Source organism: Habropoda laboriosa, unplaced genomic scaffold (assembly GCF_001263275.1).
Source record: "Habropoda laboriosa isolate 0110345459 unplaced genomic scaffold, ASM126327v1 scaffold77, whole genome shotgun sequence".
Taxonomy (NCBI): Eukaryota; Metazoa; Arthropoda; class Insecta; order Hymenoptera; family Apidae; genus Habropoda; species Habropoda laboriosa.
The window spans coordinates 111,061-137,084 of NW_017100200.1; the positions used below are offsets into that span (position 1 = coordinate 111,061).

The 26,024-nt window shown below is 40.2% G+C and overlaps 1 protein-coding gene across 1 annotated transcript in view; it reads right to left on the reverse strand.

Moving 5' to 3' along the window:
* The window catches only part of LOC108570386, a 62,028-nt gene extending 44,815 nt beyond the window's left edge, over positions 1-17,213 (reverse strand). The window contains exons 1-5 of the mRNA XM_017932245.1: positions 17,158-17,213; positions 15,063-15,191; positions 13,207-13,322; positions 11,715-11,958; positions 5,922-6,056 (exon numbers count right to left, since the gene is read on the reverse strand). Coding sequence (XP_017787734.1) covers positions 5,922-6,056; positions 11,715-11,958; positions 13,207-13,322; positions 15,063-15,191; positions 17,158-17,213 — 680 coding nt within the window. The remainder of the gene's footprint in view (positions 1-5,921; positions 6,057-11,714; positions 11,959-13,206; positions 13,323-15,062; positions 15,192-17,157) is intronic.
* Positions 17,214-26,024: the final 8,811 nt, after the last annotated feature.

Here is a 26,024-nt window from a genome sequence, read left to right on the forward strand (position 1 = left end):
TTATCTTGGATTTAACTGTAATAGATAAAAAGTTTGAAAATTCTCATTTGTTTTGGCAAAGATAAGACAGAAAATTTATGTAAAGAGTGGATTTAGAAAAAGCCCAAATTATTGTTTCATTTATGTCCTAAATTTGATTGTAACAGATACAAAGTTTGAAGATTTTAATTCATTCTAACAAAGACAAGACCTAAAATTTGTGTAAAAAGTGGATTTAGAAAAAGTCCAAATTATTGTTTCATTTATGTCCTAAATTTAATTGTAACAGACACAAAGTTTGAAGATTTTGATTAATTCTGGCAAAGACAAGACATATAATCAGTGTAAAAAGTGGATTCCAAAAAAGTCCAGATTATTGTGTCATTTATGTCCTAAATTTAATTGTAACAGACACAAAGTTTGAAAATTTTAATTCATTCTAACAAAGACAAGACCTAAAATCTGTGTAAAAAGTGGATTTAAAAAAAGTCCAAATTATTGTTTCATTTATGTCCTAAATTTAATTGTAACAGACACAAAGTTTGAAGATTTTGATTAATTCTGGCAAAGACAAGACATATAATCAGTGTAAAAAGTGGATTCCAAAAAAGTCCAGATTATTGTGTCATTTATGTCCTAAATTTAATTGTAACAGACACAAAGTTTGAAAATTTTAATTCATTCTAACAAAGACAAGACCTAAAATCTGTGTAAAAAGTGGATTTCAAAAGAGTCCAAATTATTGTTCCATTTTTCTCTCAAATTTAATTCTTTACCAATACAAAGTTCCAAAGATCCAAAGAATATATAAAAAAGAATTCCCTTTTTTCCACTCCCAAGTATCAGGAATTCGAATGGTGCATTACGGTTCAATTCCACGAGCGAAGCACAGCATTAACCGCGTTGTTTACGTTCGCGTTGGAATTCCGGCCGCTTCCTATCTCACAATTAGATCCTTCTAGTCCAGCTTCTGGACCGACGGCTCGTCCCTGGACGAACGATTCTCCGGATAACGGAGGGCGGACACATCGATCGCGGTTGAAAGGATTTGGAATGTAACCCATTCAGATCGTGACCCCTCCTCCTCTCCACCCTATTCCACGACGCTGATCAATATGTGCGGGGGAAAGTCTTTCTCCGTGCCGGGTTTTCCGTCACGTTTTTCACACGGAGATACCTCCATTCTAGGCCGCGTGATTCTTCGTCGAGCCACTTTGACATTTATCTGATTAAAATCGAACGGTCCGTTTCCTTTGAGGGCTGGACCCCCTTTCGAACGTCACGTTTTAATGCATCAAATACTAATTTCATTTTGATATCTCATTTCGAGGTTTCCCTGCTGTGAGATCGGACAAATATTCGGAATATCAATATCCCTTTTATTTAGAGCCAACCTTTCCGTCGAGATAGAGGATCGAATCTTCGATTCGAAATTTTTTTAATCGTTACGAGGTCGTAGCGGAGCACGGTTTATGGGCTGTCGTTGATAAAAGAGTGGATTGTGGTTCTTGAGGATTTAAATTTTGCCATTTTCATGATTATTTTATGACGCGAACACGACTGACTGGGTTTGAGTGTAATAAATTAAGTGGAAGAAATGGAATTTACGAGTGAAAAATGTTACATATGGAAATGAAACGAGTGATTTGAATAGAGTGAATTAATTTTAATATTTAAGCTGTAAATCGTGGATGCTGAGAATTTAAATTGTTAAGGATTAAAAGTAGGGCACACTGAAAAGTGTAAAAAATTTCTACCCCTTTGCAAGGAAAGTAAAAAATAATAAGATTTTGTCACAGCTATCGGAACTTCTATGCACGTACGAAAACCACGGTTATACTTTGCAAAATATACTTAAAAAAATAAAACACTTTAATTACATAATTTGCAAGCCTTCAATTACAAGATCGCTGGTCTTTTTCATTTTTCGTTCGTTTAAAGCTCTCTATGAATTGAGACCAGAAAAAAAAATGTTGGCTCAGCTATTAAAACCCAGAGTTATACTCTGCAAAATATACATCTTCAAAAGATTAACCACTTCAAGTAACTAATTTGTAACTCTTCCTTTTTAAAATTGCTGATTTTTTTCATTTTTCAAGAAATCAAGAAATAATCAAGCGAGGACAAAAATGTCTCCGCGTTCGTTTAAACAAAGACATTATGGCTTCCACCAGATGTGTCTTATGTCCGTCTTCGAGTCACGCACTGCACACTGCGATACCATAAAGTAAACAGTTCCTAGGTATCAGCGGACCCAAACTTTCTTTTTGGGTGCCCAGTCCGTTAGCACATTTCAAATAGTAAAGACGTTTCCTCTGAGTCCGTTAATAAATAGTATATTAACAATTTATAAAGACTATTTCATTTCATAACCCATTTCCAACATCGTTCGTTCAAAATTTCCTACGAATTTCCAGGCATTGCATGTTAAATGATTTACCACTCATTACAAAATAGCTGATCTTTTTTATTTTTCGCTCGTTGAAAATTTCCTATGAATTCCCAGGCCTCGTATGTTCAGACGAATTCAAAATATGAAAATTATCCATTTCGTTTTACTCCCATAAATACGACTTTACATTCATAAACTACATTTATTCGAACAAAAACCGTGCTCCAATTTTCTCTCGCGCGTCTGCCACAACACCGTCCCATACTACTTGCCCGATCCAACGAGTGCCCCTACTCCTTTGACGCGCGCGCACGTCACACCTCGGCTCGTCCGACTATACACGAACCCATTCTACTAAGCACGCAGCGTAACCCACGTACCACTGACAGGGGTACGAGTTACGCTCGCGCGTTACACGACAGTTAAAGGTATCCCGTGGCAGAATTTCACCGATCCGCCGATGTCGTCGTTGCTCACGGTTCCCCTGATATCGCGGGGCCATATTTCCTTCAAAATTCCATCCCACGTAGAAGAAGAACCCTTACGAACCGAAATTACGTTCACCGGTATCGTGACAACGCGAGCGCACTCTGGCAAGAACAGCGGAGCAAAAAATCTGCAATAAAGAGGAGAGGACGCGTTGTATAAATCGCGTTCAAGGCTGATATTCAAATTCCACGATGCGCAAAGACACCGAGGAATTCGTCTATTACGAAACCGCTGTGTTTTTCTTGTTTTTTGTTTTCTCCCTCTTTGCTGGTGTGTCACGTTATTACGCGTACGAAAAAATCGATCGACATTAAATGTTTTTACGACGTCGTCGGGAGAACTAGGTTCTCTATAAAGCGTGTCTCTTTGAATATGGCGGATAGGGACGGAGAGATGGTTTCTGCATCCGTTCGATGGGGATTGGGACGAATTCAGTGAACGTAGTCAGCCTTTCTCCCTCTGTGAGATACTGGAACGCGTGTACACGGTGTAAATGCGAATGCGTATACCGGGTGGTATACAGGGTGTTCGTTGTAACAGGCATCTTGATATTTTTACCGATACGAGGTGATAACGATTCCGTTTTTCAAATTAATCACTGGGTTGGTATACAGAGTGATCGTTCTAACTGTCACCACGATTTTTCAACCGATATCAGATGATAACGATTTTTCTTTTTAAATTAATCAGTGGGTTAGTATATAGGGTGATTGTTGTAACTGTCGCCATGATTTATTAAAAGTTAATCTCTGAGTTGGTATACAGGGTGACCATTGTAACATTCACTATGATTTTTCAACCGACGTGAGATAATAACAATACTTTTTTAATTAATCAGAGCTCAATCAGTAACAAATTGTAATAATGAAAATTGCTAAAGCACTTTTTCTCGGATAAAAAATTCGGGTAACCTTCATTTTCGAAAATAGCACTGTATAATTTTTTCTTTTCCATATTTTACGTGAGACAAATTCAATTATATCGGGTAAACTTGGTTTTCTTTAAGAACTTGTAAACTCGACTTTGCATTTCGTTCCAAATCATCCCGACATAGGAATTTTTCTCTTTAAATATCATACAATGATAAATTATAAACTGTGAACGATAATAAACCATTTTTCATATATTAGTATTATATATCGCTATAAATACGTTGAAATCGGCATCTATATCACTATTATGCAGAATCATAATGTATCACTATCAGATGCTGAAGTGTTGAAATAAAGCTAAGCTATAGGATATCATCCAAAAGTGGTCAAATGAGCGGTCGAAGCTAGTTGGAACGAAATGGCGGACGGAAGTATCTCGAATCGCAAAGAATTAAATTGTAGGTAACAAGCTTCCTCATTAAGCGGCCAAAAAATCGTCACGATCGTTATGGCGAACACCCTGTATATCGCATGGCGCACCAGTCATCTTTCATACCCGACTTCCGACAAGATGAGCGGCAGCTCCGTGTCTCGTTCTCTCCACCGGATCTACCAATGACGAATAGGTAGGAGCTGTTTCCTGATTACGTGCCTCTGTGTCCCTCGCCCCGCGCGTTTCCTCTGCACAAGTCCTGTTGCCGATCAACTTTCAGATCGAAAACGCCGTGTATCCCGTTATCGTGGCCGCGCACACGCTGCGTCACTTTTATTAGATCGAACGGAGGGCAAAGGAAACGGTAGAGGAGAAACCCTGGCTTCTCTCTATTCATCGGAACCAAGCACGGGGGCTCGTTGAACGCGTTCAATTGCGTTCGTCGTGGATGTTGAATTGAACCGTGTAGTTCGGTAAGGTGAATGTACGGCCAGGTTTTAGATGTTTTTTCTAGAGCATTCAGTTGGTTGTTCAGGCTCATGTAGGTTACTGTGGTGGTTTATGGTTTGGAAAAAGTACTGGATAATAGTGGTGATACGTGAATTGAACTATTCAATGTTTAAAGAATTCACGTGTAAATAATGTGTGTGAGAATATATATTTTTCGTTGGTTTATTTATTATTAGCGACCACGTATCTTAGAGTGCTAATAATCTGTGTATAGATTAGAATTAAATACTGCAGAAGAAATGAGGTAGCTTTTAAAACTACGACGAATCAAGTACACTCATTGTCTTCATTTTGAATATTATAAAATTTATGTGAGAAAAATTTGAAGGACCAAGCAGGGATCGAACCCGCGACCCCCTGAGCGGCAAGCCGTGACTCTACGACCACAGCTAAGGCGTCCTCTTCATTACCACGCTGTTACTGCTCCTTTTGATGGTCATGGAGGTTCTGATCCCACATAAGAGGTTATAATGATTCAGTGCAACGCAGAAGGCAATTATCAGGTGTCGCTATCAACACACCAGATGACTCTAATAGTGAAAATTCTAAAGTAAGCCTCGTAATACTAAACTTCGTCCAAAGAAAAACTCTTACTTCATCTTACGTCCCTATTTTGGAGTTTCCATCAAAAATATAGTCAAGACGCACCAAATATGATCAATGCATCCCTGATCTGCATCGGACATTTCTAACGAGCCTAATTTCTGTCTCCGTCGACCCTCGCTTTCACTTTTACAAACCTTTTTCTGTCATGTTTCTCAGAAATTCGTAGGAAAATAAAATGTTCTTTCCATTATATAAAGGTAACCATAATACCAAAAACATACTGGCACCGTAATAAAATATTCTCTCTATTATAGATTAGTTGATAGCATTTTTCAAGTATTCGCTTTTGGTAAATTCCCACGAATGCATAATTAAGTATCAGGAGATTCCAAACTTCCACTCAGATCCACCGCATTTTAGCGAGACGGATAAAGCAAATTTTCCAAGTTGACAGTCGACAATACGTTCCACGTCGTGAATGTCAACCGAACGTCGCCGATCAACGGACGAGTTCCTTGCATTAATTTCGGCAAGTTCAACGAGCTGTGTCAATTCGCGGGCGGATAGCGCAAGCGGTTTGCATTTCGCGTCACGAATCGAGAGGAATCCCGAGGACTTCTTAGTACAGTATCCAAGTAATAAGCAGCACACCGTAGGCGACGTCGGCATTTCTAGTCTAATAACTGGAGAATCCACTTACGTATCTTGTTGCATGAATTCTCGTGGAAGCCTCTGCGCAGGACTGCAGATTCTCCCGAGAGACTTCACGGTGCCGAGCATCCCTCCTTCAAGAAGACCATCGAATATTTCGATCGACGATTGGCACTCCTGGGCGCTGCAACATCCAACAGAGAAACTTGTTACTGCGTTTCGCGTGGATGTCAAGGTTACGAGATTTCACCTTTTCATAATGTTCAAGAATTATCAAAAGAAACAGATAATCGAGAATCTTTTGGGATGTAATTTAAGTGGTGAATTAAGTTTCATTTTGGTATGCAAATATCGCGTTTCTTCTTCGATGTTTTCTCTTCTAACGGTGCGTCTAGACTAAATGAACGAATGCTCGTTCGCTCCCCAGTTTCAAATGTTCTTCGTAAATTCAGCATTTGTTTATGCTCGTTTGGACTCCCTTCACCGTCTTCGGGACGGATTTTCTCACACTTGCATGTTTCCTCATTCATGTCACTCAGCCCAAACATTCTTTTCTCGCACCTCGTTTCATTCAAACGCACTTATCTCAGATCTTAGAATTTTAAATTAAAGAATCCCGAGTATTCGGACGTAATTTCTTTGATACGAATGAATTTCGATTACCTTCACTCGGAGGAAAATTGTTAGAGAGCGCGAAAGGAGCCTGTAATTGGCTCCTTAAATGGCCGCTGAATAAAAATTCGTTTCCTCGCGAATAAATGAATACGAACTGGTGGCCTTGTGGCGAGAAATTACTCCGTCTGTTCGGTGAAAAGTTTCCAACTTAATTACACGTTTCGTTTCAGTTTTTCGTTCGTCGGGGAAGATTGAACGGCGGTTTATATGACAGGAAGTCTCGTTTGAAAACGGAGATCGGTGAAACGAAAGGACGGATATTTGACTGGTGGATAGCGCGTATCGATCAAGATAAATAATGCACGGAGAACAGATTGGCGGGAAATTGAGGTTGTTAAAAAATTTCACTCTCCAGCCAACTACTTTTCAACCAATGAATATTTTAGGGATGAACGTCGATAGAGGATCGCGCGGCAAAATTCGCGAGCCGTTTTATCAATCAAGGACACAAATAATGAAACCGGTGAAGCGTTGAAATTAATCCGGTGTGCATTTTCAGAATTTTCATCGAATCGTTGAAAATTTTCATTTATCTAGGAATTTGTACATTATTCCAGAGATTATTTATAAATATTTCCACGTGTAATTGAACATAATTTAACCACCGAGAAATAACAATTAGAGTCGAGTACGAATATTCCCGTCGCTGGTAGAAACGTTTCAGCGGAATTCGTCAATCAAAACTTCCGTGGTTCTTTCCTATAAATTCCCAGACTCTATTTCAACTTCCACGGTTGCTGCTGCTGGCCTTAGTGTTACGAATTCACCACATCTCGCGCAGTCATCTATTGGTAATCACGACCTCTGAACTTACTACTCTCTGTTTGGAGCACAACATCCAGGGCAAATCCGATTACGCGTGTATCAACGTATTGTTGCGTATTATTGCTTCATACTCGAGTGAAGTTTAAGCTTGGTATCGATACTGTTCGATTTAACAAATCACGCGTCAAACATAATACACGCGATACGCGAACTAATTAGCGAGAAGCATAGGATTCGTGTAAACCTTATATCTGATAAACTCATGCAGTAAATCTTGTAATACTAATCATACATCTGTATCTCTATTTCCACAATTGAATACAAAGAATTTGGAATCAGTGAGGATATTTGAAAGGATACAGAATTTTCCAATGAATAGAAAATTTGAAATTAGGTTAGGAAAGATAGATTGAAGGAAGAATAGGCCGAAAGAGAAAGTAACTAACCTACGTGTAATTTATATTAACAGAGGTGTGTTGATTTATGTTACTTACGCTAGTAGGGTATTCTTTTCTATGTCTAAAAAGACACGGAAAACCATAAGAAGACTCGTGTCTTAAACGCGAGGGATATTAGACTTAATCTTGGAAGTTGTATATATACAAACAGAGACCCTTAGCGAGCACCAGCGAGAATGGTCAAGGTTCCGTCCCTCTGGCGGCGGAACGAAGAAAGTACCTCCACAAACCAAGCAAATAAATAAAAAAGAATAAGAAAAATGGGGCAAAAGGACACTGGAAAAAGTGTTCAACCACTTGACTCACTTCAATATCACTACACACTCACCAAAAAAGAAACATTCTTTCGATTTCTCCAGATTTACAATATTCCATTCAAAATATACGCCGCCTTCGATAAACCCTTTGTCTCATGCTCAAAGTGTCTCCCCCTCACCGTTTCCGCATTTCTCCGAATGTACGACGGTATGCTTGTCGTCTCTTAGTTTATTCCCTGTTATATATCTGTCGTCTGAGAACCCACGGGGGTTACGTTCGCTCCTTGGCTACGGTTTGCCACCAGTTTCGCGGAGGAACGGGTGTGGAAAGGGAGGGGGAGGCGCCTTTCAGCCCACCCAGCGCGTGTTCCATCTCTTACGAGAACATATCTACAAAGCCACGAATGCATGGACCGCGCGCGCGTTGCAGCCATTGTGCATGATAATTGAAAATCCCAGGGATACGAGCCAGCCGCATTCCCGTGTGATTTACTGCTACTTCGTATCTATTACTTCCGAGATAGGACGAGGGTGGAGAAGAGCAGAGGAGTTGGGCAAGGTCTCCCTGTGTGTTCGGCGGCGCTTCGATGAGTTATGCTGATTGATACGTACCAACTTAAAACGAGATTCTTCCGGGTATCGAGGGACCAGCTTTCCAAACGGAAGGACAAGAGTGTCTGAAGGTTAGGTTAGGTTAGGTTACATCGAAGTACTTGTTCTTGAATTGTATTTAGATGGTACTCGAATTTATGAAATATTCGTGATTACTGGATTGACGAGATTAGAAGGTGATCGATTCTTAACCCTTTCGTTAAGTATTCATATAGTCCATGCAGTTATTATGCAGTTATGCTGGTAACATTTTTGTGTGATTATACAGGGTGTTTAACTTATAATGAACATTTATGTTACTTTTGTTTGTATTGAAAATAAGGAAAAGTTTATATGATTTGAACAAAATTAATTAACGTAGGATCTGACTATATCGGTTCCATCAACTGCACCAAGACTACAGTTACTCCCAAAAATATTCAGACACTCTATAAGCTTGCTTCTCTAATGACGCATTTTATATAAAGATTGATTTGACACTTTTTCGTTATGAAACATAATTTATTATACTTCAGGATCAAGTATTATTAATTTAATGCCTTTTCGTGTACGACATCGTAATAAACATTAACCGAAATAACGTCCAATTACTGTGTTACACAAATATTCCGGCATTCAGCAAAAATTAATATTTCAAATATTCACACATTGTATAATGTTCATATTTTGAATATTCATATTAAAATGTTCATATTAATAATATTTAAAGTATGCGTACTTTTGCTTTTTAACGGTTGTCTCTCGTTAACGATCTAACTGTACGTTCGTGAAATTTTCATTCAGTTCATTCATCCCGGTGCATTTTTTTGGAACTCCAGACTCGGCGATACGTTATCGATTATTAACTCCAGCGTTACTTAATACACCGTATCGCGGTGAACGAGCTTCTTCGCTCGAGAGGCTGGTAATTAAATCGAAGTGTCGATCGGTGACCAGCGGCAGCCAGCGAGGACTTGCTGTGTTCGATTTTACGCGATCGATCGTCTCTGGTACCCACGAGGTTGCTAACACGAGCCAAATTCACTCGGTGGAGAGGTCTCTCGACGTTCGCTCCGTGAAAAAGGTAAACAAATGAAATGCAATTCCAGCCACGCCACGACGGCACACGATCCTCTACGTGACTGCATTTCGCAGCCGGTTTCTAACATCACCCTCAACCTCGAACGCAATCGTCTTAAAACCGTGTCGAATACTCTCGAAATCGTGCTGAGGAATCGCGTTTCCCGTCTTTTCGTCTAGTGTGTCTGTATTTTGATGAAAAACAGAGGGAACTAGGTTGGACGGAAATGAGATGAGAAACGAATCTGATGAATCTTGAGGAATTAATTTGGAAGCGCTGATTTATTCATGATATTTCTTTGCTAAGGTGAAGATTAAATGATATTTTACGAGAGTGTTGGGTATTTTATTATAATGTGAGTTCGTGTCGAAAGTGAAAAATATTTGAATGAAAATCGAAGGAAATCCTATATCGACGATATAATGATAAAAAAAAAAGAGAGAAAAATACTGTAACAAATTTAAGGGTTCGTTGGAAATATTGATCTAAATTATTAATTCGACAGGAACTTATCGGATGACCTAACGCTTTGGTTTTTCCTCTTTCTATTTGTAGGAGTGATGGAATTTCTGTGCGAGATTTTAAGGTGGAACGAGAGTTACGCGAACGGAGGGTACTACTAGAGCGATAGAAACGCGAAAGAAGAGTATAGTCGGTGGAAGAAATATAGCGAGGTCGTAAATTCGTTCAGGAGTCGAAATTTACAAGTTCGAGTGTACCGATAGTCGAATCGACAGAAACTTGAGAAGATAAGGACCCGAAACAGGGTCGTATGAAATCTGTCTTAACTTTGATTCAGTCCCGATCAAAAAGCGTAAAATGCCATATCAATTTCTGTCTTCAGTCCCAATCGAAAAACGTAAAATGCCATATCACTGCAACAATCTCTGCCGCTGCTTCATACTTTACTTTTCGACCTCGCTATATTTCTTCCATCGACTATACTTGAGAATATCCCGAGAACGAAGGATACGTGGTTACCCAAAAATTTAAATGGACGTTAATGAATGTCTCTGAGAAACATGTGCGTAGAATGAGAGGAAAATAGTAAAATGAAGAGAGAGAATGCGAGAATGCAAGATTAAAAGAGTTTGCAAAATACTTGCGCGCAGTCAAAGTGGAAGAAAGTGCAGTTAGCATAGTTTTGCGTGGAATTATTTAAAGTTTAGCTGTGCGGTTTAATTATCTATTAAATAAATTTTATTTCATCCAATCTAGATCACGGAAACTACTCAACCCTGCAATATTTTTTAAAGAGAATTTCTGTTTTGTGAGAATTGTACGAAAATGGAAATTGTATTTGAATAATGAATAGGCGAGATGAAAGCTTTCGTAGCGATTTTATTGAAAAACAAACAATTGTTGGAGATATTACGGCAAGTTTTACCGTGATTAATAATCGTTTTATGTAAATGGTCGTTAGTAATGACTTGGTATTATCGTTAATAGTAATATGAATAATATGTTTCGTATTATTCATGCTAATAATGGAAAATCCGTGTGGATTGGCGGAATAACAATATCTATATTTGTATCAATATTTATATTAATACCGAAATCAGTTACCATTATACCAGCGACTCTTTTCTTACTGATTTATTAATTTGCCGCGTTAATTTTGCGAAAATTATTTAATCATCCGTGCAATGTTCGAACTGAAAATATTAATAATTATCTTGTAAATTACTCGTTCGTCGTTTATTTTGTAAAATCGGTAATATTTTTGAAATATTCATTTGCTCGTCGTTTATTTAGTGAAATCATTGATATTTCAGAAATATCACCGTACAAATTTCGCGAAATCAATCATGCATCATTTCACCGTTCGATTTTTACATTTATACTGCACCGTATTTCTTTCATCAATCATATCAACATCATTTACCTCGTACAAATTTATTCGAAATATTTCCATAAATCTGTTGGAAGTTAATTTTCCCGTTATTTGTGCAAGCAATTAAAACTCACTGTTGAAAATGTTGAAAAATATACAGTTCGTGAGGTTTTCGTGTTACCTGAGATTGTAGCTGGCCAATAAAACGTGTCCAGTGTCATAAGCACGTCCGCGAAGCACGAGCCTGCACGTAGTGGACTTGAGCTTTCCTCTGGTGTCGTGATGATCAGCTCTGACTTTCTCGCCGCTGATTTCGAGATCACAGCTGCTCGACGCCGAACCTTGATCCTTTCGATGATCGTGATGATCTGGACTGTTATCGTGGACGTTGTAACCACCGGCAGCGACCGATTTAATCGTGTCCACTTGAATTAGAGTGATTAATCAATCGATGAAATCGTAGGGAATGAATGTTGAAATAGGAATAATTCAGGACTTTCAGGGACCAAATTTGAATAGATGTGGAAATAAGAATAGTCAGGTCTTTCAGTGTGTAGGTTTGCATAAACGTTGAAATAATGATATTCAGGTTTTTCAGAATCCAAGGTTGAATACGTATTGAAATAAAAATATTCTGATTTCTCGGGGTCCAAAGTATAAACGTGGAAATAAAAATATTCAAGTCTTTCAGAGCCAAAATTTGCATAAACATTAAAATAAAAGTATTCAAATTTCTCAGGGTCCAAATTTGTATAAACGTGAAAATATAAATATTCAGATCTTTCAGGGTCCAAATTTGCATAAACCTTAAAACAAAAATATTCAGATCTTTCAGGGTCCAAATTTGCATAAACGTTAAAATTAAAATATTCAGATCTGTCAGAGCCCAAATTCTAATAAACGTTAAAATAAAAATAGTCGGTTCTTTCAAATTTACATAAACGTTGAAATTAAAATATTCAGATCTTTCAGGGTCCAAATTTGCATAAACCTTAAAATAAAAATATTCAGATCTTTCAGGGTCCAAATTTGCATAAACCTTAACACAAAAATATTCAGATCTTTCAGGGTCCAAATTTGCATAAATGTTAAAATTAAAATATTCAGATCTGTCAGAGCCCAAATTCTAATAAACGTTAAAATAAAAATAGTCGGTTCTTTCAAATTTGCATAAACGTTGAAATTAAAATATTTAGATCTTTCAGAGTCCAAATTCTAATAAACGTTAAAACAAAAATATTCAGGCGTTTCAGGGTCCAAATTCAAATGTTCGTTACAATATAAAAAGCGACCCAGTTCCGACGTGCAGTTATGGCCTGATCGAGTACACGCGGGAATTGGAATTAATTATCACGGGCGAGATGTAGCCGGGGATTTTTCCGAACGATTCCAGGATCCCCCGTGGAACCGGAGGATTTAACGAACGAGCCATTTCATCGGCAGCAGTTTGAGGTTTTACCATGACGCTTGTTAAATCAGATTTAACGTCCGCCCGATTGCGGTCGTTCGAGCTGAAAGAAAGTTGCACGATCCTCTCTCTACGGTAGGTAGACGCGCGCTATGACAAATTGAATAGCGTCGGATAAACGTAAACGTTGACGTGAAGAGAGACAGCAAAGGGAGAACAGAATTTCATCATCGGATATGGACGTGTTCATTTCGCGAACGCTTACCACTTTTATTCGTGCTGTCCATGGTCACTGTTGTTGGTGCTTCTGTGGTGTTCTCTATGAACGAGAGAGTTGCGACGAAACCGGTGTAATTGAACGGTGACACTTCTGGTCCCGTTCTGTAAAACAAACGTTCCTTCTTATTAACCCTTTCGTTACGAAAGGTGTATGTGTATAGCTTTGGTCAAAAGTATAATATTAGGCACCTTTCTTATTGCAACTTACTGCGAAGACCAGTTTTTCCAAACTTTTCTGTTGTTACCCTTTCACTGCGGCAAATTTTAGTACACAAGGCGCGTGGCTAATTCAGATGTTCCACAACCGCCGCGAAATTTTCGTTTTCAGCCGTATCATTTTAAAATTTCTTTTATCGAATTAACGCGGAAAAGCGCAGAGGATAAAATCAAGGCGTAAATTAATATGGAAGTGCGCCAAAATGCTCCAACAGTACAATGCGAAGAAATTTTCAAGGTGCATATAGGCGTCAATAGCAGTGAAAGGGTTGAATCATACTTTGTCGGTCAGTTTATAGGAATTTTAAAACAGTTGACAAAGTTTATAGTGAGCAATTCGATATGCAGGGTGGTCCACGCAATTGTTTCAGGTCATAACTCCGTTACTAATGCATTTACGAAAAAATGCAGTGAGCAATTCGATATAAAGGGTGGTCCACGCAATTGTTTCAGGTCATAACTCCGTTACTAATGCATTTACGAAAAAATGCCAAAGGAGAAAGATAAATGGCTCGAAGGGCATTACATTCGCAGGTCCTTAGATTTTTTTCAAGTGCAACAGTGCATGTGCAATTAACAATTGCATTATTTCTTTATATGGAAATGCATATTTTCTGTTACACAGATCGATTCCTCTGTTCATTCTAAGTAAAAAATTATTAGGGTACCATGGCAAAAAAATTATTAGTTCTCGAGATATTTTCAATACATTTTCTTTTATTTAGTGAAATACAATCACAATTTTTCAAATTCTTAGTTTTCGTACTCCAATTAAGATACGTAAATTGCTACTGAATGATGAAATGCTTACTTGTACAAATCAGTTTCTGTTATGACAACAATGTCGAAACGGTGTTTACGTTTACTAGATAGTCATGAAGCGTTTGAGCATCTTCTTCAAAAATGATATTTTTTGAAAATATCTCGAAAACTAATAACATTTTTGCCATGGTGTCCTAATAATTTTTTACGTAGAAGGAACAGAGGAATCGATCTGTGCAACAAAAGATATGCACTTCCATTTAAAGAAATGATGCATTTGTTAATTGCACATGCACTGTTGCACTTAAAGAAAATCTAAGGGCGTACAAATGTAGTGCTCTTCGAGCAATTTATCTTTCTCCTTCGGCATTTTTTCGTAAATGCATTAGTAATGGAGTTATGACCTGAAACAATTGCGTGGACCACCCTGTAGAAGTCTCGATCTCACAATATTTTTTTGCATACATTGATCATCGGACAACAAGATGAATTGAGCACAGACAATAGGACGGAGCTTGTTAAATAGTGCACTTTTTTTCTCTACGATTTTTTCCTAATTTCACTTGAAACAGAGCTACAAACTGGCCCCTTTGCTAGGATCACCCCGTATATACACCCATTTACTATATTTATTTCGCTGTTGACTAAAAATCAGGCAACACCAGAATACACCAGACATTAGACTATCGCGAAACAGTTAACTTTCAATCGGTACGCGGCGAACACTTTTTACCTCAAGCGAGCCTCTACCGAAAGGGTTAAATCGTATTTCGTATTCTTTCGGGACACTTCAGACGTAAACTTGAACATTTCGATTGAAGTTTACTATCAGATTTTCTTTGACCCTCTCTCTTCTCTTTTTACCTGAACTCGACCAGCAGTTTCTGGCCGTAGTGCGTGAACATCGTTTTCTCCTTGCCGCAGAGCATCCCCAAAACAGGACTCGACGTTGTCGGACCCGTGTACACGGCGATATAGTCGCTCATGCAGTGACTGGAACAAACGTGAAAGGAAACGTGTGTTAGTTTTAACGTCCGGATACGTGATTCGTAGATTGAAGACCGTTGGTAAAACAGGAACGTTTACTACCCCGAATTCTCTCTGTTGCTTTAGTCAAAGGGTTAGAACTTGGGTGTAAATAAGAGATCTAAAGAAATACGGTGTCCCAGTTTTTTGAAGATCCATCCAATGAAAAATGTAGATTAACGAGTAAATTTCAGAATTTCTCACGACATTTCACAATTTCATTGGGAAAATAAGTCTGTCAATTTTCATATTTTTAAATTCTTTATTTAGTCTCTCTGCAAAAATACGCCAATGCAGGTGAAAAATAGGCAAAATGCAGAAGTGGAAGCAAGCAAAGGACAGAAAATAGACAGAAATAGATAAAATGTAGAATTGGAAAGAAACGAAGGATGGAAAATAGACAAAACGTAGAATTGGAAAGGAGGAAAGGATGGAAGATAGGCAAAAATGGGCAAACTGTAGAATTGTGAAGAAGCAAATCGAATGAAAAAGAGGAACAGCGGTGTACTGATTTATCAGAGCATTCATGAGGATAAACAGGAGTCGGTTTCCGCGGAAGTTTCACCATTAAGAAAATATCCAATATTACCGGTAAGGCAGACTCGGCTGTGCCGAATTACCGCGACGAGACTAGGGCTGATTTATTTTACGAGAAAAGTTCCGTCGTCGCTCGCCTACCGTGGCCGATCCTTCATTTCGCGAAATCACGCCGATGCGATTTTAATAATCTGCTGAAATTAGAGGAATAGCGGGACAGATGCTCGGCCGTTAATGCGTAATTTCGAGTCAAGATTGGATCCGTCGCGACCGTGCGGCGGAAAAATAGGTATAAGAGGGCGTCGCGAGTAATAAACGGGTTGTCCTGTTGGAAATCTTCTCGGTGAAAAGATGGAGGAAAGACACGACCTGTTTTTCTCCACCAATTCCCACCCTCGTCTCCTATAAACGTTGAATTTATGAAATTTATCTTCCACTCCGCTTGATATTTATACGCATCGTTGTAGAGCTTTTTTTTTAATAGAAAAATTGAATTGGAATTTCGAGGAGGTTTTTTCATCGATGGAAATATTCGTTAAAAATTTAAGAGTTATTTGTGAAGAAGTTCGTGTATTACCGGTTCGATAATATATATATATATTGGAATTGATCGGTGGTCGAAACGGTAAAGTTGTTGTATTCGAAAGTTACGCGGCGCGTAAAAATGATGGCCGCTTACGAATTTTTAAAAGCAATATTCCACGACAAAACTTTTATTTCTCGTCCCCGATGTATATTTTTATGAAGAATGCCATTCTTTACGAGACGCGTTGTATGCGCCTCCCTATAAAATGTCACAGAAGGCGGGCATATGAAACGTGCGTTTGTCCTCGTTTCAATACCTCCAACGTTATACGAATCTCAATAACCGAAGTCGTATACGGGAAACAGTTATCGCGGAACTTCGATTAAACTAATTTCAATACGTATGCGAGGAACGTTCACGGCGCAAATTTATTTCATGGGCGACGAAATGTAGGTATTTTTGAGAAGCATTGTAGTTAAATGTCTCAGCAGGGAATCGGGATCCTAAAATTTCTTTAATTTCATGGGTTTACTCAGCACTATAGTTAAATGTCCCACTAGGGAATTTGGATCCTAAAATTTCTTTTGTTATTGTAGGAACCTAGGGAAAAATATTGAGGGACCCAACGGGACCTTCGGCTTTGCGCGCTACGCCAACCACTCCCCCTCTCTATTCTTCCGTGCCGGTTTCCTATTTTTGGGTATGGAGGCACCGATATACTGCACTCGGCCATCCTGAACTGACATTCGCCCTCGAGTGTCCTCGTCAGTGCAACACAACTCAACACTTTCGGGCACACTCCCCTACACAGTGGCACACAGCCGAAACAACGCATTTTTGGGAGACGTGCAACCCTCAACATGTTTTCACCTCACACCTCCTGGCTTCGTGTAGCCGTAGATGCCTCCATCCCGGACAGCCTCCATATGTAGGAATCGACGGACAAATATTGAGGGACCCAACGGGAATCGAACCCGGGACCTTCGGCTTAGCAGGCTGAGGCTTTGCGCGCTGCGCCAACCACTCCCTCTCTATTCTCCCTTCGAGGTTTCCTATTTGGGTATGGAGGCCCCGAATTATAGTTAAATGTCTCACCAGGGAATCGGGATCCCAAAATTTCTTTCATCATTTTAAGGGCTTTCTAAGTATTATAGTTAAATGTCTGAATAGAGAATAGGGATCCTAAAATTTTTTTGTGGACAAAGAGGTGTCTACTATGCGGAGATGAGGTTTTAACACTCTACCTACAAGCTAAAACAGCACAGGGAACAGGAGAATCATCCGCTCAATCAGCAATCTAAGTGGCTCGGGATCCTAAAATTTCTTTGTGGACAAAGTGTAAGAGTATGGTCGAGCGAGTGTTGGGACTCGCGTTGGTTTATGACCCGCAGACCGAGAGGTCCCAACGACTTGACACCCCCACGCGCTAAGGGCTGGGTCAGGTAAGGACCCAGCCACGTGCTCTCGTGACACGGACCTTGCTCCGAGGAAACCCCCAACCTGTGCCAGGGTTTCCCGGAGGCAAGAGAGGGGCGTCTATAAGACTAGGCAGAATATATTAGTGTAGTTGGTAAAGACGGACCAGAAAGGAACGAGGCGTCAACGGCGGACGGATAAATAAATATAGTTTCAACATCTGTTTAAATAAATCCCGACAAGTATTATTTAGACCAGATAACCCTTACAAAAGAGTCGAGATGTTGGCACACTACTTACAAGCTTAATTATTTGGGAGTTTAGTAATCAGTAATAAAGAAAGGAAGATCACTAACTCAAGAATTAGTAATCTAAGAGGCTGCAGTGTAAAAGCGACACCTCTACTCGCACACATTGTCATTATCGGCTGAGTCGATCGTATCCAGAAGTTCGTCGCGTGACGAAGAAGTGAGATACCTTGAGTGAGGACCCTAAAAGTAATGTAATGTCATTAGACCGTAAGGACCGCGAGAAGATTCGCGGAAAGCGTGGCCTGCCTTTGATCGACGGACTCACAGACTTTAGTTTCGAGCGAGCGATCGATGAAGGCGAAAATAACCGGTCGCCAATGGAAGATCTGCAAACTTTATGTCACAGTAAGATTTCTTAGAGGGGATTGGGTGGAGCGAGTCGACGATTCACCTTTCTTCTGTGCTGTTCTAGCTTGTAGCTAGTGTGCCAACATCTCATCTCCGCATAGTACTCCTTCTGACTCGACAAAGTGGCCACGATGCATCTGGCGTTCCTGTTTCCTCGCCTCAATCTCATTAGACGTGTCATAAACCCATTATAGGGCGCACGAGCATTCGTGGACTCTTGCGACCGAGGTATGGTGGTCCTCAAAGGATGCAGCACTTCAATCACCTGCGGTCCCCTAGCCTTTGGCGGCCACCATACCTCGGCCGCAAGAGTGAACAGACCTGCGTTCAAGAATTGCTCGTGATCCCGCGGAAGGAGTGAAACGGGGTGCGAATTCCTTGTTTCGCTAGGTTGAAGATGGGTTGGGTGGCGAGATCAGGTGAGGGAAGATTTTGGAGGTGTTCTCAAGAATTCCCAGGACCTCCTCAGCGCGCCAACGAGGATCGTCGTGAGGGTTTCAGTGGGTGGAAATTCCACATTGTACTACCTTCTCCAAAGAGAACAGGGTGTATTTTACAAGATTTCACACAAAATACAAAAAAAAAGAGGAAGTTTGTTCACTTTTGGGCCTGGTCCTTCAGTTCACTGGTGCACTACGTTGATAGGTGTCAAGGTGAGTGGGTGGGTTCCTCGAGGTCTTAGAAAGAATACTCAGAGTCTGAGAATTCCAGTGTGACGGCTTGTTTTAAAAATTTGACTATAAATCGACTAACTCTAGACAGACTCGTGCTATACGCTTGAAACAATGGCGGTCGCGGTGATCAATGATTAACCATTCTTCGAAACAAGTATGCGTTAGGTCATCCCATAAGTTCGTGCTAAAAGCGGAAAATATTTCAGTGAAAATCCAAGGAAATACTGTAGTGACGACATAATGATCTTACCAACAAAAATATTGTGGAATGAGAAGCTTACGTTTATAAGTGTTTACGTTTCCTTTTAATCAAATTTTATTTGGTTTGTGGGACACGAACCTATGAGATGACCTAATACTTAAAACTACATCAAACAATATTAAATTTGCGTGGGAGACTTGTAAAAACTAATTGCTATATCAAAGAGTACACGTCCTAACGCACTAAGTGTCACATTATTCACAAATACTTTTTCAAATAATATGACACTCAGTGTGTTAGAATTCTCCACAAATATTTGTCCGAATAACGTTCCCAAATCCCGTATGCGATTCGAACAACGTGATTTAACAGACAAACAACGTCGCTCCTCTTCGCTTCGCACAATCAATCAACCCGAGTTCCTCAAGAGAAAGCGGTCGTTGTTCCGCGAAGAATTTCATTACCAGGAGTAAGGGTGAACGCGAAGAAATAATTCTAAACACGTAACAGGTGTTCCGGAACTTTTCCCATAATTTTAATTAATCGCTGTAAACGGTGGCGTTAAGTAATTAATAGAGAAAGTTCGCGAAGGTCTGGACGCCGCGAGCCGTTCGATTTCATCGTGAATTCCTTTTCGGGGAATTCCTTCAACTTCTGCCAGAGACGAAAGGCGTCCGGGGTGGAGGAGAAGGAGGACCAGGTTCGATGTAGCGAGGCGAGACGCGTGGCTCGTGGCCAATTTCTGAATAATTAACCGTCAGGAAGCCGCGGAGAGAGCACGGGCCATCTCCATAATTGAGTCTCCGTCCTTTCTACCAGCACCTCGTCGTCTCACTTTCTTCCGTGTAAACATATAAATTATGAAACCGTTCGAGCCAACGCGGGGGTCGTTCTCGCGCCTCTCCACTGAGATCGACCCTACTCTCGCCTCACCTCCTCGCCATCCAGGAAAATTACAGCTGAAACGGAACGCGATACTTCGTTAAGCGAGCGCGTGGAACTAATTACCTCCGCGGACAATATACGGGCCACCGTATTATCTTCAATGGAATTATATTAACACGAGCAAAAAGGGGAACGCCGCGGTGCCGAGCTTCGAGCAATTCGGTTGCCTGGGTTGTTTCGTTTGTCTTGATCCTGTTAACGCCGGCAAGAATTCTCTCCTCCCTTTTTGCAAGTTTTTTTTTTTGCTTCTGAGTTGCTTTTCTTTTAACGTTCGAGATAGACGATGTTGGCTTTTACGGGAAGGATTATCTTGTAACCGTGTTGTTACATGAGATAAACGGAGGAATTTGGGACGTATGCTGCTGGTCATAAGTGTTGGGACGTTTGTTGAACGTGAAGTAAACTGGTATTGCAAAATTATTGGGATTATAGAAAAATTACTGGGTCTGGAATCTAGTAGTGTAGCGATTGTATTTATTTTTACTGATGTGTGGTACTAGTTTTGGCGAAGAACATAATTAGTGCCCTAATGACACGTTCATTTTTTAATATCTACAAAAGCAGGAAAAACATGTATTAGTGATCTTGAAAAGTGTTAGAAATACTTGGAAAAAATTAAATCGTTAATTATAATAATTATTGTCTTTCATAAATTGTCGACTTCGCCAAAGGCAATCGAAGCACTAAAACATCAAAAAATGTTACTTTCTGTGAAGTTAATTCGTGCTAATTCAACTATGTGAATTTAAAAACAGCAAATATTACCAACAATACCTATTAATTAATTTTTATTCCTAATATAATTGCTTTTGTCGTAGCTTGACCAAAATCTATGTCACGAGTCTGACTCGTTGTTACAAGACAAAGGGTTACAACACAATGTGAGGAAATTTGAGTACAAGAAAGCATTCGTTAGAGTAACATTAATTCGACTATGAATTTATATGATCAGAGGGGGAGGAAACAGGCGCAAGGCTGTGGACAAAACAAAAGGCCACGTTGGATGGGAGATTGGTGGGTTCGATTTAATCCCGTTTTTGTTCGATCGGAATTAAACGAAGAGCTGTATTGTTCGAAGGTGGACGCAATCGACAGATTCGAGTGGGAAATTTTTAATTTACTCCGCCGGATTTACGGACGAGTAATTCCGGGACATTTTATAACAGCTTGAGTGCTCACAATACATCACCCACAGTGCGCTGGAAAGTATGAAATGGAGCTGGAGGAATCCGATTTTCTGGTGTTCATGCCGGTTGTTCATTCAAAGTAAGCTCCGTAATAGCTAGATTTTCTAGAGATTTTCCAATAGCTGATGTAGTTCCAGACAGTGAAATTAATCTTATGTAGAATTTGTATTGTTGAGTGTTTTTTATGTAATAGTTTATAATGATGCTGGGTGGCAATGATAATTGATGAAATATGATAAGTGAATGTAATAATAATTTGAGACAATTCACAATGCTAAGGCAACTGTTGTGCGACTCTAGTAACTATAATATGACTCTTACAACTCTAAGACTAGTTAAATAGATCACCCCTAGACGGCTCATACAACAATCTTTGCAACACTATTACGACTCTTAGAATACTTCGACTCTATCTGCAACACTCAAACGATTCTTACAACACTCCTACTCTATCTGTAACATTGACTCTAGGTAGAGTTGTAGGTACAACACTCTCACAACATTCGTACCCTCTCTGCAACACTCTCACGTGTCTTACAACATTCCCCCTCTATCTGCAACACTCTAACTCTATAACGTTCTGACTCTATCCGCAACATTGATTCTATCTCTGACAATCTTACAATTCTTACAGTACTCCGACTCTATCTACAACGTTCCTACTTTATCCACAACTGTGACACTATCTACAACACTCTGACGAATTTTACAACACTCTTACAACGTTACTTTTGAGAAGTTTTTTCTACGATTTCCTTGACAACAATAGCCTATTCAAGCCAGAGGGCAAATCCGGTTTATTACTTGATGGCCGCGGAAATTCTCCACTTCTGCGGGGCACATGGTGACCCGGTACTTGCCTCTGCGCGCTCAGTAACGGTAAACATGCCATAAGCCCGTAAAGTCGACGTTTCGGCAAGATCGCCACGCGGGGTTGACACCCCTTTTGGGACCGTCTCTCCCTCTCCGCCTACACTCCACTCTACGGACCGCGGGGGAGTGCTCGAGGGCCTAGGAGGGCGGCTCTAGGGGGCGAAAGGCCGACGATTTGCCGATCAGGTTAACTCCCCACCTTCACAAAATCATATATAACAAGCAAATTCGCCAGAGAAAAGGAGATTCGAAGATTCTAAGTAAAACACTCGACGCTACCTTGAGCGCGGCCTCGTTCGCGATATTCAACGTTGTCAAACCACAAGTGCGGTCCAGTCCGCAGTAATCGATACTGAAAATAAAGTGCGATCACCATCGCGACAGCAATCAGTTGGCACATATGTGCAATGATCACCAACGCCAACCCGACCTTCCAACAATCAGGAAGCGCGGGAAGCTGCGTTAACAACACTCTTGCTCTATTTGTAACACTGACTCTATCTACAACATTGGTTCCATCTCTGACATTCTTACAATACTTTGACTCTATCTACAACATTCTCACGACTCTTACAACACTCCGACTCTAATCACAACACCGACTCTATCTGCCCCTACCGGGTTTTCGCGAAGGCCTTGGTTAGTGTCCCTGTCGACCGTCACTTTATTTTTTACAATCTTCGCCATGTGCTTTTTAAAATTGCCTCTGAATAGGCGAACATTTCTACGACACTACACTTACGAAAATTCAAACTGAATAAAAAACATCAATAAACAGTGAAGTCGCCACGATTATCATAATATTCTCCCTTTAAAGTAGCGTTTTAATATAAATAATCCCCGTAAACGACATTTTTAAACGCACACCACCGTTCACTCTTCCCGGAGCTTCCTTTAACGCGAAAATAATTAAGTGAAGCTAATTAAACCGCTCCCGCCTTCGCGTCCCACTCTCTCTAATGGCCGAGTTTATCTACGATGATAAGCCGAAATTGCAGACGACCGTAGTACACCGTCGTTGTAATTGTTTTTCTCCGGGAGATAATCGAGGGCGTTTCTAACGGAGGAGGCGAAGTAATCGGTGGAATAAATTCTTCGGTCGTGGTGGACTCCCTAGAGTAGGTAACTTCGAAAAGAAAGAGGACGCCGAAGAATCTCGCGACCTCAGCTTTCACTCGTTTCATTCTATTCATACCTCGATCTTCTTCCCTTCGAAAAAATTCTTTTGTCTCAATCCGAACGAAGGACATCGTCACACATCGATCCGTATAAAAATCACAAAACGAACCAGTCGAACTCGACGAATTTCTGAGACAAATTTTACAATTCCCTTGAAAAATCTACCACCTGAAACAAAAAAAAAAAACAGAAAATTCTTCATTTGTCTCGTTAGGCGAAAACGATCTCGTTGCGAGATAACGTTTCGCTCTCTCGCTGGGAGTAATTCCTACGGGAACGTCATCGCAATAATACCATCCGCAATCGCATCGGGGATTTCAATGCTTCAAATGGCCGCATAATATAACAGCTTTGCGAACAGTTTAGAGCTGTTACGGTAATTCGATAACGAGCCATCGTTCGAGCTGTTTTCTTTCTTTTTACCGTACGTACCACTCGAAAGCGATATTTCCCTCGGCTTAACCGTTTCCATTCCGAATCATCGATTCTCTACCCTCCCTCTCTACCTCTCTTATCGATCTCATTAATCTTGTCAACCGTTTCACATTAACCGCGACGATGCTCGTCAACTTTTCCCCCTTATTTTTATTTCCACATTTGATTCACGCGATACGCGAGATAGAATCCTCGCTTGTTTTTTCTCCATCCCTCCGCGAGAAACAGGTTGAACGATCGCGGCATATTAAACTCACGGTTAGATGGTCGGGCTGCGATCGCATCGGGAAATTGCAACGAGTGCAATTACAGTAATAATCCCGCGGATGGCAATAACTGGGCACGCGGATGCATTAGACGCGGCACCACCAGACCTGTGCATTCGTGCCACGTAATCAGGACCGTGCCAACAGATATTGTACGTAACTGCGTGTAACTAATGTAGGAATCGTACGCGGCCGCGTTAAATTAATTCACCGCCACGGTTTCTGTTCCGGCACGATTAATGCGTCACGCTTCCGCGAGCCTGCATCCGCGTGACGCGCAATTGTCTTCGACACCCGGGGGATTACCTTGGAATCCACCCTCCCGCGGTAGAAATTTATCTTGCTCGTCGAGGAACCTTCTCCGCGTTTCCTTCTCTCTCTTGCTCGTTCGCTGGTTCGTTGAAAATCAGCGGGAAAGGAGCAGACGTGGAGAGTATATCGCGAGCTGATGGGGCGCGTGAATGTCAAATACGTAAAACGGATATATTTGTCGTGGAAAGTGCGCGCTGTGGATGGTGGGATGGGTAATGGGTTGTTGAAACGCCGTTGGAAATATTCGCGATGGGTTAACGCGACGTTGAATCGCGGGGTCGTGGACGGTTCTGGGGAACGTGGCGGTGAAGTTTGGGAAATGGAATTGGGAATATTTTGGACGTTTTCGAAATTTTGGTAATTTTTTTCCGGGATGTTGATCGTGTGAGGGAGGTTGAAGTTGTAGCGGTGTAAGTTGGAATTTTGTTGTTCTGAGAAAGGGAGAGTGTTATTGGTTCACTGTGGATTTTCATGCAAATTTGTATTTTTATGGGTTGTTGGGGACAACGAATTATCCTAAGTTTACGATACGGCCGACACATCCGCTACTTTTGAGGATTAGAATATTTAGTTTCGTAGCCTGTTATTCATTTTACAATCAGGGAACAACCGCCAGACGCTTAATGGGTTTTTAAGTGCCTGGCCTTTCCTGCTCAATAGCAAATTGACGCTTCGTAATCGTATTCTTCGGACCGAGGACTGACCAAAACGTGGACAACAATAGGACGACCTGAACACCAAAAATTTTACCTTATCCTTGACGTACAGATGTATCTCTACTTGCACTTGACATACCAACCCCGCTACAAGGCGTGACCGACAGGACATTTCTAACCTCCTCCATTGGACAGAACACCATTCCCACCGTTTTCCCAATTTTCACTAAGGCACACCTCTGGACAGACAACAATGTATAAAAAGAACTGAACAGTTAAAAAGAGGGAACTCTTTTAAAAACACTCTGGACTTGGACGAACTATCACACTGAACTTTGCAATAAAGAATTTATTTGCTATAAAATCGGCTTCACGAGTCGTGTGGAAGCCAACATGGGTATTATTGAAAAATTAGAAGGTTGATAGACAATTTTTTTATTTGCTAAATGTTATAGTGAGTACTGCATTTTGGAGTTATTTATGTAGTTTTGTTTATTAATGTATTTCTCTATCTTCAAGTTTTCCATAAATGTACAAAAATCCGCGGTCTAGTTATTAGAAATGATCAAATATATATTAAATTTTAATATTAAATTTGAGAATAATATATGTAAATTCTACAGCATCAAATTTGGTACTGTATTCAATGTTACCAGAAAACTTGTCCCAAGTGTAACTTATTTCATTTGTTTTTTCAATTGTTTTGCATGCGTAGGTTGCATTTCAGCACACGTCCAAATTTTCGAAAATGTGACTATTCCTCTACGTGCGAAAACGACTTTTCGAGAGAAGTGTTTCTAAATTTAAACAATCTGTAGTGGGCTTTCCTCAGGCACTGAAGAAGAAAAGGGTGAAAGAAGACACCTCATCTACCTCTTCAAAAAAAGTTGTCGATTTTCTCATTTTTCGAAAGTGTTTTGTAATTTTTAATAA